At 51.0% G+C, this 15,359-nt stretch overlaps 1 protein-coding gene across 6 annotated transcripts in view; it reads left to right on the top strand.

Annotated features, from left to right (window-relative positions):
• Positions 1-15,359, top strand: part of RIN2 (Ras and Rab interactor 2) — a 248,243-nt gene that overhangs the window by 174,161 nt on the left and 58,723 nt on the right. For all 6 annotated transcript variants that reach the window (XM_029066539.2, XM_029066566.2, XM_029066556.2 and 3 more), the window contains one exon: positions 523-623. In XM_029066539.2, coding sequence (XP_028922372.1) covers positions 523-623 — 101 coding nt within the window. The remainder of the gene's footprint in view (positions 1-522; positions 624-15,359) is intronic.

Genomic DNA, 15,359 nt, shown 5'->3' with positions numbered 1-15,359 from the left:
CGGCTGGGGGAGGCGCGAGGTTGGCTGACCGGGTAGTCTGGGATGGGTCCGGTTCCAGGGCATCGCCCGTTTTGCCCAAATGGCCCCAAGCAGCCTTCCAAAACCTAGGACCCGCCCCACTGAACTAAGACGTGTTTCTAATCCATCTTCAAATATCTCTTCGTTCCCCCAGAGGAACCTTTTGGATCACCTAGATTTCGAAGGAAGGGCGTCTATACGTTTCGGGGTAAAAGGGGTTTGATACGCACCCTCCCCGGACTCTATTTAACAGGCGTCTGAAGAAGCAGAATCTGTGTTCGGGTTGAGCTGTCTAAATGGTGGGCAGTTTATTGTTCCAGGGCAGTTTGTACCCTGCCCCTCCCCCTCGACGTTTCCTTCTCTAAGAGGAAATTCACACACAGCCAGGATGAAAGAAACAGGGTTTGTAATCTCCTTCCAGTTCCTATTGAAGTGACTAAACTTGCCCAGCCTCCGTTTCCCCGCCTCTCCCGCTCTGACGTCCGACTTTCTGTCTTTGAATAGCTCATTGACACCATCGTCTCGGAGATCGGAGAACTGAAGCGGGAGATGGTGCAGACAGAAGTCCGCCTGGAAGATGTCCTGGGAGCCCCAGGAATGCCAAGGTGATTCCGAGCGCGCGCGGCTGGGCCGGGCACGCGGCGGGCACTGGGGATGAGGCGCTTTGACCCCTCACGGGACTAGGAGAGCAGAAGGCGGTAGGTGCTTCAGGTCTGGTCTGCGGGGAGGTGGGAGGGGTCTGGGACTCAGCTGTCGGTGTATTTATTTTAATCGCTCTGGAAAGCCCGTGAAATTCATCCACCCGCAGTTCCTCCCAGCGCGACAGTACCAGTTCTAGTCCGTGTTCGACCCCAGACAGGGACCCGGGATCTCGTATCAAGGCCTCTCCTCATGACTGACGTGATAACGGGTCCAATTTAAGTCGCTTTCCGGAAGACTTTAAGGATGACACAGAAAAGCGGATGAGTCGTTTACATTTTCAGGTCGGAAGAAATCAAAAGCGCAAGAGGCGAACGTGGCCTAGCGGAGAGGGCACTGGGCCCGAGAGTCAAAAAAGGATCTGGGTTCTAATCCCGGCTCCGCCGCTCGTCTGCTGTGTGACCTTGGACAAGTCACTTAACTTCTCTGGGCCTCAGCTGCCTTTTTTGGGGTATCTAAGCGCTTGCTGTGTGTCAAGCCCTGTGCTGAGCTCATCTGTGAAATGGGGATTGAGACTCAGAGCCCCACATGGGTCGTGGACTGTGTCCAACCTGATTAGCTTGTATCTATCCCAGTGCTTAGTTCAGTGTCAGGCACATAGTAAGGGCTTAAGAAATAAGGAGAAAAAAGAATAACAGCTGTGACACACGGTATTTGACATTGGTGTGTAGTAGCAGTAATAATAATAATACTAATGATGGCATTTGTTAAGCGCTTACTATGTGCAAAGCACTGTTCTAAGAGTTGGGGAGTATACAAGGTGATGAGGTTGTCCCACATGGGGCTCCCAGTCTTAATCCCCATTTTACAGGTGAGGTCACTGAGGCACAGTGAAGCGAAGGGACTTGCCCACAGTCACACAGCTGACAAGCGGCTGAGCCGGGATTTGAACCCATGACCTTTGACTCCCAAACCCGGGCTCTTTCCACTGAGCCACGCTGCTTCTCAGTAGCAGCAGCAGCAGCAGCAAGAATAATTATAATTATGATATTTATTGAGTGCTTCCTATATGCTAGACTCCGGGATGGATGCAGATAATCAGATCGGGCACAGTCCCAACTACATGGAGCTTATAATCTAAAAAGCAGGGAGAGCTGGCATCCCATTTCCCTTTTACAGACGGGGAAACTGAGGCTCAGAGAGGTTAAGCGACTCGCTCAAGGTGACACAGCCGGTCTGAGGCGGAGATGTGACTCCCGGTCCCTTGTTCTTTCCCCTACACCACCCTGCCGGTGACCATCGTCATCATGATAAAAATGGGAGCGTTGGAAGTTGTATTTATTGAACGCCCACTCGGTTCCATGTACTCTACTTGGAGGTTCCAGAATAAAGACGCGGCCCACCTCCTTCCCCACGGGAGCTGCACTCCAACCGAGGACACGAACGAAATATATTTACGACAGGAGCGAAACAGATCGTGGAATTCACCCGTGTATTTGAGCGCTAAGGATGGATGTAATTAAGTTTTTAAGTGGTAGAGTCGACTGCGAGATTCACGTGGTCGAAGGTGCCGGGGAATGAATCAGGGAAGGCTTGCTGGAGAAGGTGGCATTTTAGGAGGACTTCGAATGTGGGGAGAGCTGGGGGTCTGTCGGATCTGGGGCGGAAGTTCCAAGGCAGCTGGAACGGCGGGAATGTTCATTCATTCGATTGTATTTATCGAGCGCTTACTGTGTGCAAAGCACTGGACTAAGTACTTGGGAGAGTACAACATAACAATAATAATAATGTTGGTATTTGTTAAGCGCTTACTATGTGCCGAGCACTGTTCTAAGCGCTGGGGGAGATACGGGGTCATCAGGTTGTCCCACATGAGGCTCACAGTCTTCATCCCCATTTTATAGATGAGGTAACTGAGGCACAGAGAAGTTAAATGACTTGCCACAGTCACACAGCTGACATGTGGCAGAGCCGGGATTCGAACCCATGACCGCTGACTCCCAAGCCCGGGCTCTTTCCACTGAGCCACGCTGCTTCTCAACAATAGAGGGGATGGAGGCAAGGTGGTGGAGAGCACCCGCCGGGTGTAATGCCATGGAACTAAGATCTTGAGAAGCAGCTTGGTTCAGTGCTTGGGAGTCAGAGATCATGGGTTCGAATCCCGGCTCCGCCACTTGGCAGCTGTGGGACCGCGGGCAAGTCACTTCACTTCTCTCTGCCTCAGTTCCCTCATCTGTAAAATGGGGATGAAGACCGTGAGCCTCACGTGGGACAACCTGTTGACCCTGTATCTACCCCCAGGGCTTAGAACAGTGCTCTGCACATAGGGAGCACTCAACAAATACCGACATTATTATTATTATTATTATTATTATTATTATTAAATTAGTAAGAGCAGGGTTGGTCTCTGCTCACGAGGAGCTTGCATTCCACTTAGGGAGGACATAACATTCACAACTAGTCGTATTGGATAAGGATGCAAGGGCTTAGCCTGAATTAATAATAATTAAGCCATGACTTTCGGCAGAATACCGCAGCTGCCGTGTGATTCGGAGATAGCAGCTGTGGCATTTGTTAAGCACGTACTGTGTGCCAGGCACTGTGCTGAGCCCTGGGGTTGATACAAGCTAATTGGGTCGGACACAGTCCCTGTCCCACGTAAGGCTTACGGTCCTCATTCCCTCTGGACGGATGAGGAAACTGAGGTACGAAGAAGTTAAGTGACTTGTCCAAGGTTACACAGCAGACAAGAGGTACTGGTTAAGCTCCTTCTTTGTGCAGAGCAGTAGGCTAAGCGCTAGGGAAAACAGAAACCGGTGAAAATTAGACACGGTCTCTAGCCCCCAGTGTGTTCACAATCTACAAATTAAGGGAAAGGAAAGTGGTGGACAAGAGATTCATTCATTCATTCAATTGTATTTATCGAGCGCTTACTGTGTGCAAAGCACTGGACTAAGTGCCTAAAAGATACTAAAGGGAGGATGAAACAATAAAAACACAAAAACAACATAAAAGAGCGCGGTCTACTGGATGGAGCACAGGCCTGGGAGTCAAAAAGACCTGGGTTCTAGTCCCGGCTCCACCACTTGTCTGCTGGGCGATCCTGGCCATGTCATTTGGAGTCAGGGCTCATGAGTTCGAATCCCAGCTCTGCCACTTGTCGGCTGTGTGACTGTGGGCGAGTCACTTCACTTCTCTGGGCCTCAGTTCCCTCATCTGTAAAATGGGGATTAAGACTGGGAGCCCCACGTGGGACGACCTGATTCCCCTATGTCTACCCCAGCGCTTAGAACAGTGCTCGGCACATAGTAAGCGCTTAACAAATACCAACATTATTATTTCCGTTCTCCGTGCCTCAGTTTCTTCATCTGTAAAATGGGGATTAAGACCGTGAGGTCCACGTTCCACAGGGACTGCTTCTAACTTGAGTTTGTATCTACCCCCGTGGCTAGTACAGCGCCTGGTACATAGTAAGCGCTTAAGAAATGCCGCTAAAAAAAAAAATAACTTCATTCTCTGTGCCTCAGTTACCTCATCTGTAGAATGTGGATTAAGACCGTGAGCCCCAGGTGCGACCTGATTATCTCGTATCTACCGCAGCGCTTGGTAAAGAGTAAGCACTTAAATACTATTAAAAAAAAAAGATGTGTGCAACACCGCGTACAACAAGAGGGTCAGGGTATCATGTCTAGAGTCCGGCAGACAAACCCTTGGCAGCAAACGCTCTGAAATGGAGGACAATCTCCCGCGGCTGCTTCTCCTCCACCCTCCCGGATGGAGAAGGAGGCGACGGGAGCCTTGGTGGAGGGAGGGAAGGAGGGAGAGAAAGAGAGAGACGGAGAGACAGAGGGAGAGACAGAGAAAGCAAAAGAGAGAGGTGTCGTCTCGCTCTCCCGTATGGTAATAACAATAATAACATTGGTATTTGTTAAGCGCTTACTATGTGCAGAGCACCGTTCTAAGCGCTGGGGTCGACACAGGGGAATCAGGTTGTCCCACGTGAGGCTCACCGTCTTAATCCCCATTTTACAGATGAGGGAACTGAGGCCCGGAGAAGTGAAGTGACCTGCCCACAGTCACACAGCTGACAAGTGGCCGAGCCGGGAGTCGAACCCATGACCTCTGACTCCCAAGCCCGGGCTCTTTCCACGGAGCCGTGCTGCTTCCCAGTATGGTAGGCTTTGGCTGTTCGTTGTCAAGGGAGGGCCGTGGGTCACTGCCTTGTCGCCCTCCTGCCTGGAGAGGAGGGGATCCAATCAATCAATGGTATTTATTGAGCACTTACTAGGTACTGAGCAATGTACTAAACGAAACAGCGTGGCTCAGTGGAAAGAGCCCGGGCTTGGGAGTCAGAGATCATGGGTTCGAATCCCGGCTCTGCCACTTGTCAGCTGTGTGACTGTGGGCAAGACACTCCACTTCTCTGGGCCTCAGTTCCCTCATCTGTCAAATGGGGATTAAGACTGTGAGCCTCAAATGGGACAACCTGATGACCCTGTATGTACCCCAGCGCTTAGTACAGTGCTCCGCACAGAGTAAGCGCTTCACAAATACCGACATCATTATTATTATTATTATTACAGTACAACAGAATTAGCAGACACATTCCCTGCTCATAGTGAGCTTCCAGTTTAGAGGGATGATGGGCGTCCCGGTTCCGGGAGGAAATGATGGATTCTCGGTGGTTTTGGGTACTCCTTCAGTCGTGTTTATTGAGCGTTTACTGTGTGCAAAGCACTGCATTAAGCACATAGCACTGTACTGAACGTTGGGCCTCCCGCCCACTGACAAGGAAGCAAGAATTTGATCCCTGTGACGGGGGCAGGGAGCCAGGTTTCTGGAAGCGGCATGGCACAGTGTATAGAGCACGGGCCTGGGAGTCAGAAGGTCACGGGTTCCAATTCCGGCTCCGCCACTTGTCTGCCGGGTGGCCTTGGGCGAGTCGCTTCACTTCTCTGCGCCTCATTTCCCTCATCTGTAAAATGGGGATTGAGACCGTGAGTCACTCGTGGGACGGAGACTGTGTCCAACCCGATTTGCTCGTATCCACCCCGGTACTTAGTACAGTGCCCGGCACATAATAAGCGCTTAAAAAATACCACGATTACAATTTAACTCAGTGCAGCTGGGTCTGGCTTCATGGGAGGGGACCGCGTCTTCTTAACTGCAGCGATGTGGACTCTTGGATGCTACTGGGGGTTTCGGGGGGTGGGCGAGGGGGGTTGGGGACGGGGGGGGCGAGAGGATGGGCAGGCAGCCACATGAGGGGCTAAAAAGGAAGGAAGCAGGAGCTGAGAGAAAGGGCCCAGAAAGGAGAAGTATCTGCTCCGAAGGGAGGGTCTGGCAGGCGGGCGGGCTCAGCCCAACAGCTCATTTTCTGTGGGGTGAGATAGAAGTGGAGAGTTTCAGAAAATCCAGACCCCTTTTTCGTAGCAAACCTCGTTCTTCCAAAGGATATGTCCAACCCAAGCCCGGAATCAGGGTAGTCGAGGTTTATTTCAGCACTCTGACGTCACAATCCCTCCTTCACTAAGGTAAGCGCCTTTCCCGCACCTCAGGAGTGGAGGAGTCAGGGGGTCTCGGGGGTCCGTGAAGCTTGGCCGGATGTTCAAAGTCGGCTGGAATCCCAGGGTTTCGGTTTCGCCCGTCTAAGGTCGGTGGAGCTAAAAGCAAACCGGGTAAAAGAGAGGTACGTGACGTGGTGCTGTTTGAACTTCTCCATCATGTTTCACCCAGCCCCGCTCTCTCGGCGAATTCCCTGGGAGAGAAGGACCGAGGCTAGGAATAATAATAATAATGATGATGATGAAGTTGGTAGTAATCAGGTTGTCCCACGTGAGGCTCACAGTCTTCATCCCCATTTTCCAGATGAGGGAACTGAGGCACAGAGAAGTGAAGTGACTTACCCACAGTCACACAGCTGACGAGTGGCAGAGCCGCCATTCGAACCCTTTCCCGCGACCGTTGACCACTGAAAAGCAGCGTGGCGTAGTGGACAGAGTACGGGCCGGGAGTCAGAAGGTGATGGGCTCTAATCCCCGCTCCACCATTTGTCTGCTGCGTGTGGGCTTGGGCAAGTCATTTCACTTCTCTGTGCCTCAGTTACCTCATCTGTAAAATGGGGATCGAGACTGTGAGCCCCCCCGTGGGACAGAGACTGTGTCCAACCCGATTTGCTTGTATCTCCCCCAGCGCTTAGTACAGTGCCTGGCACATAGTAAGCACTTAACAGGTACCACAGTGAGCCTGTTGTCGGGCAGGGATTGTTTCTATCTGTTGCCGAACTGTACATTCCAAGCGCTTCGTACAGTGCTCTGCACACAATAAGCGCTCAATAAATACGATTGAATGAATGATTATGTGTATATGAGTGTGTCTTCTCACATGCATGCATGTTTGTGTGTATTATCATATTATTTATTATTATTATTATCACCACAGCACAACCGTTTCTTCATCAACATCCATTTCTTTCCATTTTGGTCCGCCAACCTTGCCCTGACAACAGGCTGCGCTTGTCCACTTTGAATAATAATAATAATGTTGGTATTTGTTAAGCGCTTACTATGTGCAGAGCACTGTTCTAAGCGCTGGGGGAGATACAGGGTCATCGGGTTGCCCCACGTGAGGCTCCCAGTCTTCATCCCCATTTGACAGATGAGGGAACTGGGCACAGAGAAGTGAGGTGTCTTGCCCACAGTCACACAGCTGACAAGTGGCGGAGCCGGAATTCGAACCCATGACCTATAAGTGCGAAGGCATCCCTCTCCGGCCTGGAGCGTGCTCAGTTTGGGCCTCCCAGCATTCGGGGACTAGTAGTTTAGGCATCTTTGAACGACGGGGACTGTAAGTCCACACCTTTCCCCACACTCCGCTCCGGCCTGCTCCTCCCTTCTCCCGCTGTTCTGCCGTCCCAGTCTCTGAGAAGGAAAGGGAAGGTGCCTTAGTGGGGGGGACGGAGTCCCGGTAGCCCAAGTCACCCTGGAACCCCCGGAGTCTCAGCTGCCAGCCTGGAGATATTTGAGAAGGATCACCTGTGCCCCGTCTGCAAACTCCACCGGCTCCAAGGCCCAGAATAATAATGATAATGGCATTTGTTAAGCGCTTACTATGTGCAAAGCACTGTTCTAAGCGCTGGGGAGGATACAAGGTGATCGGGTTGTCCCACGTAGGGCTCACATTCAATCCCCATTTTGCAGATGGAGTAGCTGAGGCCCAGAGAAGTGAAGTGACTTGCCCAAAGTCACACAGCTGACAGGCGGCTGAGCTGGGATTTGAACCCATGACCTCTGACTCCCAAGCCCGGGCTCTTTCCACTGAGCCACGCTGCTTCTTTTAATCAGAATCAAAATAGAATCAAAAGACTCTATTATCAATAGAATCAATAGAATCAAAAGAATCTAAATAGACATGAGGGATTAGGAGAAGTGGGACCATCCAGGCTAGAGGAGGCAACAGAGGGGATGTCTACATTCAGCTCATTCATCAGTTCCTGCCAGAGGGGGTCCAGCCTGAAATAATAGTAATAATAATAATAATAATAATAAAGGTATTTGTTAATTCATTCAATAGTATTTATTGAGCGATTACTATGTGCAGAGCACTGGACTAAGCGCTTGGAATGTACGAATCGGTAACAGAGACGGTCCCTGCCCTGTGACGGACTCACGGGCTAATCGGGGGAGATGGACAGGCAAGAACAATGGCAATAAATAGAATCGAGCATTTACTTGTTTAGCACTTACTTCACATCAAGCACTAAGCACTGGGGTAGATACAGACTAATCAGGTTGGACGTAGTCCCTGTCCAACATGGAGCTCACAGTCTTAAGCCCCATTTTCCAGATGAGGTCACGGAGGCCCCGAGAAATGAAGCGACTTGCCCGAGGTCACACGGCGGACAAGTCGCAGAGTCAGGATTAGAACCCGGGTCCTTCAGACTCCCAGGCCCGCGCCCTATCCACTAGGCAACGCTGCTTCTCAAGTAACAGGGGACCCTAGCTGGATCGCCTGTGGGAAAACGGCTTTCCACAGCACATTGGAGGTCTCTCCCTGGTTAGGTCACACCCAAGACCCTGGTTGAGGGTTGGGGCAGAAACTGAATTCTCTCTGAAATCCAGGGTTGGGTCACTCCCGGGTACGGAGGCTTTGAATCGTGTGGGTTTTTTGCAGTCCAAGTGGGAGGCCAGGCAGCCACAGAGCCACCTACATCCTTTCAAGAGTTCATGGGGGACAGCGGGAAGCCGGCTAAGGTCTCCTGGTCCTGTGCTCTGCACCATTTCTGAGAACAACTTTCCTGGTCGTGGGTTCAAATCCCGGCTCCGCCACTTGGCAGCTGGGTGACTGTGGGCGAGTCACTTCACTTCTCTGGGCCTCAGTGACCTCATCTGTAAAATGGGGATGAAGACCGTGAGCCTCACGTGGGACAACCCGATGACCCTGTATCTACCCCAGCGCTTAGAACAGTGCTCGGCACATAGTAAGTGCTTAACAAATACCAACATTATTATTATTATTATTATTGTGGTTTAGAGTTGGGAATGTGAGCGCTCTCTGACCTTCTGCATGACCAAAGTCTTAGCTGTTCCAAGGATGGCTTTTTTTAATTTTTATTTTTTTGTGGCATTTACGTGCTTACTATGTGCCAGGCGCTCAAATGAGCGCTGGGGTAGAAACAAGTTGATAAGATCAGCCCCAGTCCCACACGGGGCTCACGGTCTTAATCATTTTACAGATGAAGGAACCGAGGCACAGAGAAGTTAAGTGAGTTGCCCAAGGTCACACGGCAGACGAGCGACCTTGGGCTTTCCTTGCAGCGTCTCCTGCTGAATCCCCGGAGGCCGGCACTTTGGGCATGGCACGGGCAGACGCTCGGCTGGAGCGGAGGAAGCACGGGGGCCAGTCAGACAAGGAGAGCGAGAATCCCCTCGCTGGCCTCCGGCCACAGTGGACAGGGGTCCTGTTGGCCCTTTTAGAAGAGGCTTCAGGCCTGAGGGCAGAGTCTTTGGACAGGATTTGTTCTTACTGAGATCCTCAAAAACCTCCAGCGGTTGCCCATCCACCTCTGCGTCAAACAGAAGCTCCTTACCATCGGCTTTAAATATATATTCCATCACTTTGCCTCCTCCTACCTCACCTCGCTGCTCTCCTACTACAGTCGAGAGCCCTCACACTTTGCTCCCCTAATGCCAGCCTTTTTAATGTACCTCGATCTCATCTATCTCGCCACCGACCTCTAGTCCGCCTCCTGCCTCCAGTCTGGAACGCCTTCCCTCTTCCTATCCAACAGACAATTACTCTCCCCCGTTTCAAAGCCTTATTAAAGGTACATCTCCTCCAAGAGGCCTTCCCTTCCTCATTTCCTCTTCTCCCGTGCCCTTCTGCGTCCCCCTGATTTGCTCCCCAGTCCCACAGCACTCACCTAAGTATCCGAATTTGATGCCTGTCTACTTGCTTTGTTTTGTCATCTGTCTCCCCCCATCTAGACGGTGAGCCCGTTGCTGGGTAGGGATCGTCTCGATTTGTTACTAAATTGTACTTTAATAATAATGTCGGTATTTGTTAAGCGCTTACTTTGTGCCGAGCACTGTTCTAAGCGCTGGGGTAGACGCAGGGGAATCAGGTCGTCCCACGTGGGGCTCACGGTCTTAATCCCCATTTTACAGCTGAGGGAACTGAGGCACCGAGAAGCGAAGTGACTCGCCCAAAGTCACACAGCTGACGAGTGGCGGAGCCGGGGTTCGAACCCGTGACCTCTGACTCCAAAGCCCGGGCTCTTTCCAGTGAGCCACGCCGCTTCTCTCCAAGCGCTTAGTACGGTGCTCTGCACGCAGTAAGCGCTCAATAAATACGACTGAAATGAATGAATAAATTTATATTAAAGGCTGTCTCCCCCTCTTGACCGTAAGCTCTTTATGGGCAGAGAATGTGTCTACCAATCCTACTGTTATATTGTACTCCCCCAAGTCCTTACTAGAGTGCACTGCACACAGTAAACTCTCAATAAACATTGATTGATTGATTGATTATTAGCAAGGAATGCACCTTCTCCATCCAGAGACCCTGGGAGGGAACCGTAGCCCCATTCCCCTAGTGACTGATGCTTCCAAAAGCCACTGGTTTCAGGCCCGCTGCCGTGTTAAGCCTCTAAAGAGCCTCAAGGACAGTGCTCTGCACATAGAACGTGCTTAACAAATACCAAAAATTATTATCATATCCCATTTTCCTCTTTCTTCCTCTCTGTAGTTCAGTTCAATGTTCGCTTCCTCCGCTATATTAAAAGCTCCTTTAAGGAAGGGATGGTGTAATAATAGTCATAATGTTGGTATTTGTTAAGCACTTACTAGGGACAGTGAGTAAGGATCTCTCTTCAGAGAAGCAGCATGGCCTAATAATAATAATGTTGGTATTTGTTAAGCGCTTACCCTGTGCAGAGCACTGTTCTAAGCGCTGGGGGAGATACAGGGGAATCGGGTCGTCCCACGTGAGGCTCACGGTTAATCCCCATTTGACAGATGAGGTAACTGAGGCCCAGAGAAGTGAAGTGACTTGCCCACAGTCACACAGCTGACAAATGGCAGAGCCTAGTGGACAGCCCGTGGCTAGTAGATAGCATGGCCTAGTGGACCCCTGGCCCACGGCCTACGTCTGGGCTGGAACGCCCTCCCTCCTCAAATCCGCCAAACAATCACCGTTCCCCCTTTCAGAGCCCTCCTGGAGGGACACCTCCTCCAAGAGGCCTTCCCAGACGAAGCTCTCTTTTCCTCAGCTCCCCCGCCTTCCGTGTCACCTCAACTCGCTCCCTTTCCTCTTTCCCCCGTCTTCCAGCCCCACGGCACTTATGTATATATGAATATATCTATAATGCTACTTGTGTATATCGAAGCCTGTTTACTTGTTTTGACGTCCGTCTCCGACCCCTTCAGACTGTAAGCCCGTTGTGGGAAGGGATTTTCTCTCTCTATTGCTTGTTAATTTACTTTCCAAGCACTTAGTACAGTGCTGTGCACGCGGTAAGTGCTCGATAAATACGACCGAATGAATGAATGAATGAATTCATGATAGAGCACGGGCCTGGGAGTCAGAAGGGCATGCGTTCAAATCCCGGCTCTGCTGGGTGACCTTGAGCAAGTCACTTCTCTGAGCCTCAGTGATCTCATCTGTAAAAAGGGGGAGTGAGACTGTGTCCAACCCAATTTGCTTGTATTCACCCCAGTGCTTGCTACAGGGTCTGGCACGTAGGAAGCACTTAACAAATTCCGTAATTATTTCTTATTCGGGGCTCCATTCAGGGGCGTACACTCGCTTACGTCAGCCCCGGACTGGTCTTTTGGACCCCAAAGCTCCGAGTGGCCCCGTACTCCGAGAGCCTCCTGTGACTCATTCTCAGGGTGGCTACTCCCAACAAAGGCTAGGTAGCCAGGGTCGGCCGGGGGGAGCCGGACATCGGCTTCCAGTCTTTCCCGATGTTGCCGCTACTGCGGGTGGTTGTGATGGGACCGAGCTCACGACTGAGGAAGGCCTCTTGGACTCCTCTAGGAGAAAGGGCTGGGTGGAGACTGGGAATTTGGATATGTTGGCCGCCATCCTGGGGCAGGTCTGGATTTGGGCAGCCCGGCTGAGCGCCATCAATCAGTCGATCGTACTTATTCTTTCATTCATTGAGCGCTTACTGTGTGCAGAGCACTGTACTAAGCGCTTGGGAGAGTACAATAGAACGGTAAATCGACCCATTCCCTGCCTACAGTGAGCTTACAGTCTAGAGGATGAGCTTATTGAGTGCTTACTGTGTGCAGTGCTCTGTCCTAAGCGCTTGGGAGAGTACAATAGAACAGAGATGGTAGAAACATTCCTTGCCCACGACGAGCTTAGAGTCTAGACGGGGAGATAGACATTAATATAAATAAATTTTGGATATGTGCATAAGTGCCATGGGGCTGACATGGGGATGAATAAGGGGAGCCAATCAGGGAGACGCAGAAGGGACTGGGAAAAGAGGAAATAAGGGCTTAGGCGGGGAATATGCTCACGTCGCGAATTTCGTGCTGAATAAATTATGCAACCCAGGGAGTCTACAGCTGGGTCTCACCCCTTGCAAGCTCATCCTTTCATTCATTCATTCAATCCTATTTATTGAGCGCTTACTGTGTGCAGAGCACTGTACTAAGCGCTTGGAAAGTACAATTCGGCAACAAATGGAGACAGTCCCTGCCCACAACGGGCTCACAGTCTAGAAGGGGGGAGACGGACGTCAAAACAAGTAAACAGGCATCGGTAGCCTCATGATGTATAAATAGAATTATAGATATATATACAGATCATTAATAAAAATAAATAGAATTATAATTATAGATGTATACATATATACATAAATGCTGTGGGGTGAGGAGTTGGTTAGAACAAAGGGAGCGAGTCAGGCGATGAGGAGGGGAACAGACTGGCCATCATCATGACCGGTGGGTGTGGGGGTCCCTGATGATTCTGGGATTTGTACTTCTTTAAGGGAATTCTTGTTATCGAGCAAGTCTGGCATGAAGTCTATTTCGGGGGGAACTGTGGGTCCCAGAAATCCCCCCCTAATCTGGGCAGCTTGGGAGAGAATCAAGGGCGAAGACTCAAGTTGACTGCGCGGAAGGAGGCAGTGGTAAGCCACTTGCGGATTTTTCCCAAGAAAACTCTCCGGATCCACTACCGGCACGATTGCAGATGGAGGTGGGGCCTTCTGGGAGAGATGTGTCCACGGCGACACTATGGGTCGGAGATGATTCGACAGTGTAAGACAAGAATAATAATAATAATGATAGTGATATTTGTTGCGCACCTTCTATTTGCCAAACACTGTACTAAGTGCCGGGCTAGGTCCAAGCAGCGTGGCTCAGTGGAAAGAGCCCTGCCTTGGGAGTCAGAGGTCGTAGGTTCGAATCCCGGCTCTGCCACTTGTCGGCTCTGCGACCTTGGATATGTCACTTCACTTCTCTGCGCCTCAGTTACCTCATCTGTAAAATGGGGATTAAGACTGTGAGCCCTACTAGGGACAACCTGATTACCTTGTATCTTCCCAGCGCTTAGAACAGTGCTTGACACGTAGTAAGCGCTTAACAAATACCAACATTATTATTATTATAAATACCGTAATTTTTATTTGTTAAGCGCTTACTCTGTGTCAAATTACTATGTGTCAAGTACTGTTCTGAGTGCTGGGGTCTTGTCTTCTCTTCTACTGTCAAGTCATCTCTGACCCATAGCGACTCCGTGGTCGCATCTCTCCCAGAATGCCCCATCCCCATCTGAAATCGTTCCGGTTGTGTATCCCTAGAGTTTCCTTGGTAAAAACACGGAAATGGTTTGCCATCGCCGCCTTCCGCATAGTAAACTCGTGTCTCCGCCCTCGACTCTCTCCCGGGCCGCTGCCGCCCAGCACGGGTGAGTTTTGACGTGTAGCAGATGGCCTTCCGCTCGCTAGCTAGGAATGGAATGGGCGGGCCTCTGCTCGACCCTCCCTCCCCTAATCGAGATTGGTAGAGGCCTGGAAGCTCTCCGGGTGCCATCCTGAGAGGGGAAGCGCTGGGGTCGGTAGAAGTCAATCAGGTGGGGGACCGTCCTTGTCCCACATGGGGCTCACAGTCTAAGTAGGAGGGAGAATCTGAAACCCCATTTTACAGATGAGCCCAGAGAAGTGAAGTGGCTTGACCAAGGACACACAGCAGGCAAGTGACAGAACCCAAGTCTTCTGACTCCCTGTCCCGTGTCCTTTTCACTAGACGCCCCCCTCCATCGTACACACCTGCTAGGATGCCAGAAGAGAGATGTTCTCCCCATCCGCAGTCCAAAGTTGGCCAAGGTCACCCCTGAGGCCTAAAGCATCTGTGGTTTTCGATTGGCCTCCACTTTGGTCCTTCCCGTGATGAATACTCTTGCTGGTGCCTGTCTGCGATGACCCAAAGGCAATTTTTGCCAGTGGACCTGCCCCACCCGGGGCTCCAGAAAGAGATCGTTACAACTCCTCTCACCTCCAAGAGGCCTTCCCTGCCTAAGCCCTCTTTTCCTCCTCTCCCACTCCCTTCTGCGTCGCCCTGACATGTTCCCTTTTTTGATCACCCTTCCCAGCCCCACAGCACTTATGTGCATATCTGTAATTTTTTATTTATATTGATATCTGCCTCCCCCTCTAGACTGGGAGCTCATTGTGGGGAGGGAATGTGTCTGTTGATTGTTCGATTGCACTCTCCCAAGCGCTTAGTAAAGTGCTCTGCACCCAGTCAGCGCTCAATAAATATGATTGACCGACTTACTGACTGACCGAGTTTGAGAGCTGCAATCCCAGGCCTCTCGGAGTCAACCACATCGAGGGCAAGCTACATCCTGCCCTTCCCGCTCTGCTTCTCCTTGGTGGCAGATGCACCACCCAGATGCTCTCTCCCCTCTTACCTGAGAAAGGGGTTTAGCGACATAAAAAAGGACGTTTCGCCACTTCAAAGAACACGGGGAGCAAAATCTTGTTTTCACTGGCCCCGGCTTAGATACTGGAATCCAAACACCGGGACGGTGGAAAGCCACCGTGGGAAATGGAAGGGGATTTAAAAGAGTAAACAGTCCCCGACATATTGATTCCTCCTTATTTGGACCATCCAGTCTGACAGAGAATCAATCAGTCAGTCAGTGGAATTTGTCGAGAGCTTACTGGGGGCGGAGCACTGTTCGAA

The sequence above is a fragment of the Ornithorhynchus anatinus genome, chromosome 1 (assembly GCF_004115215.2).
Source record: "Ornithorhynchus anatinus isolate Pmale09 chromosome 1, mOrnAna1.pri.v4, whole genome shotgun sequence".
NCBI classification, from domain to species: Eukaryota; Metazoa; Chordata; class Mammalia; order Monotremata; family Ornithorhynchidae; genus Ornithorhynchus; species Ornithorhynchus anatinus.
The sequence above is the reverse complement of the archived record's forward strand: the minus strand, read 5'-3'. Positions and strand labels throughout refer to the sequence as shown.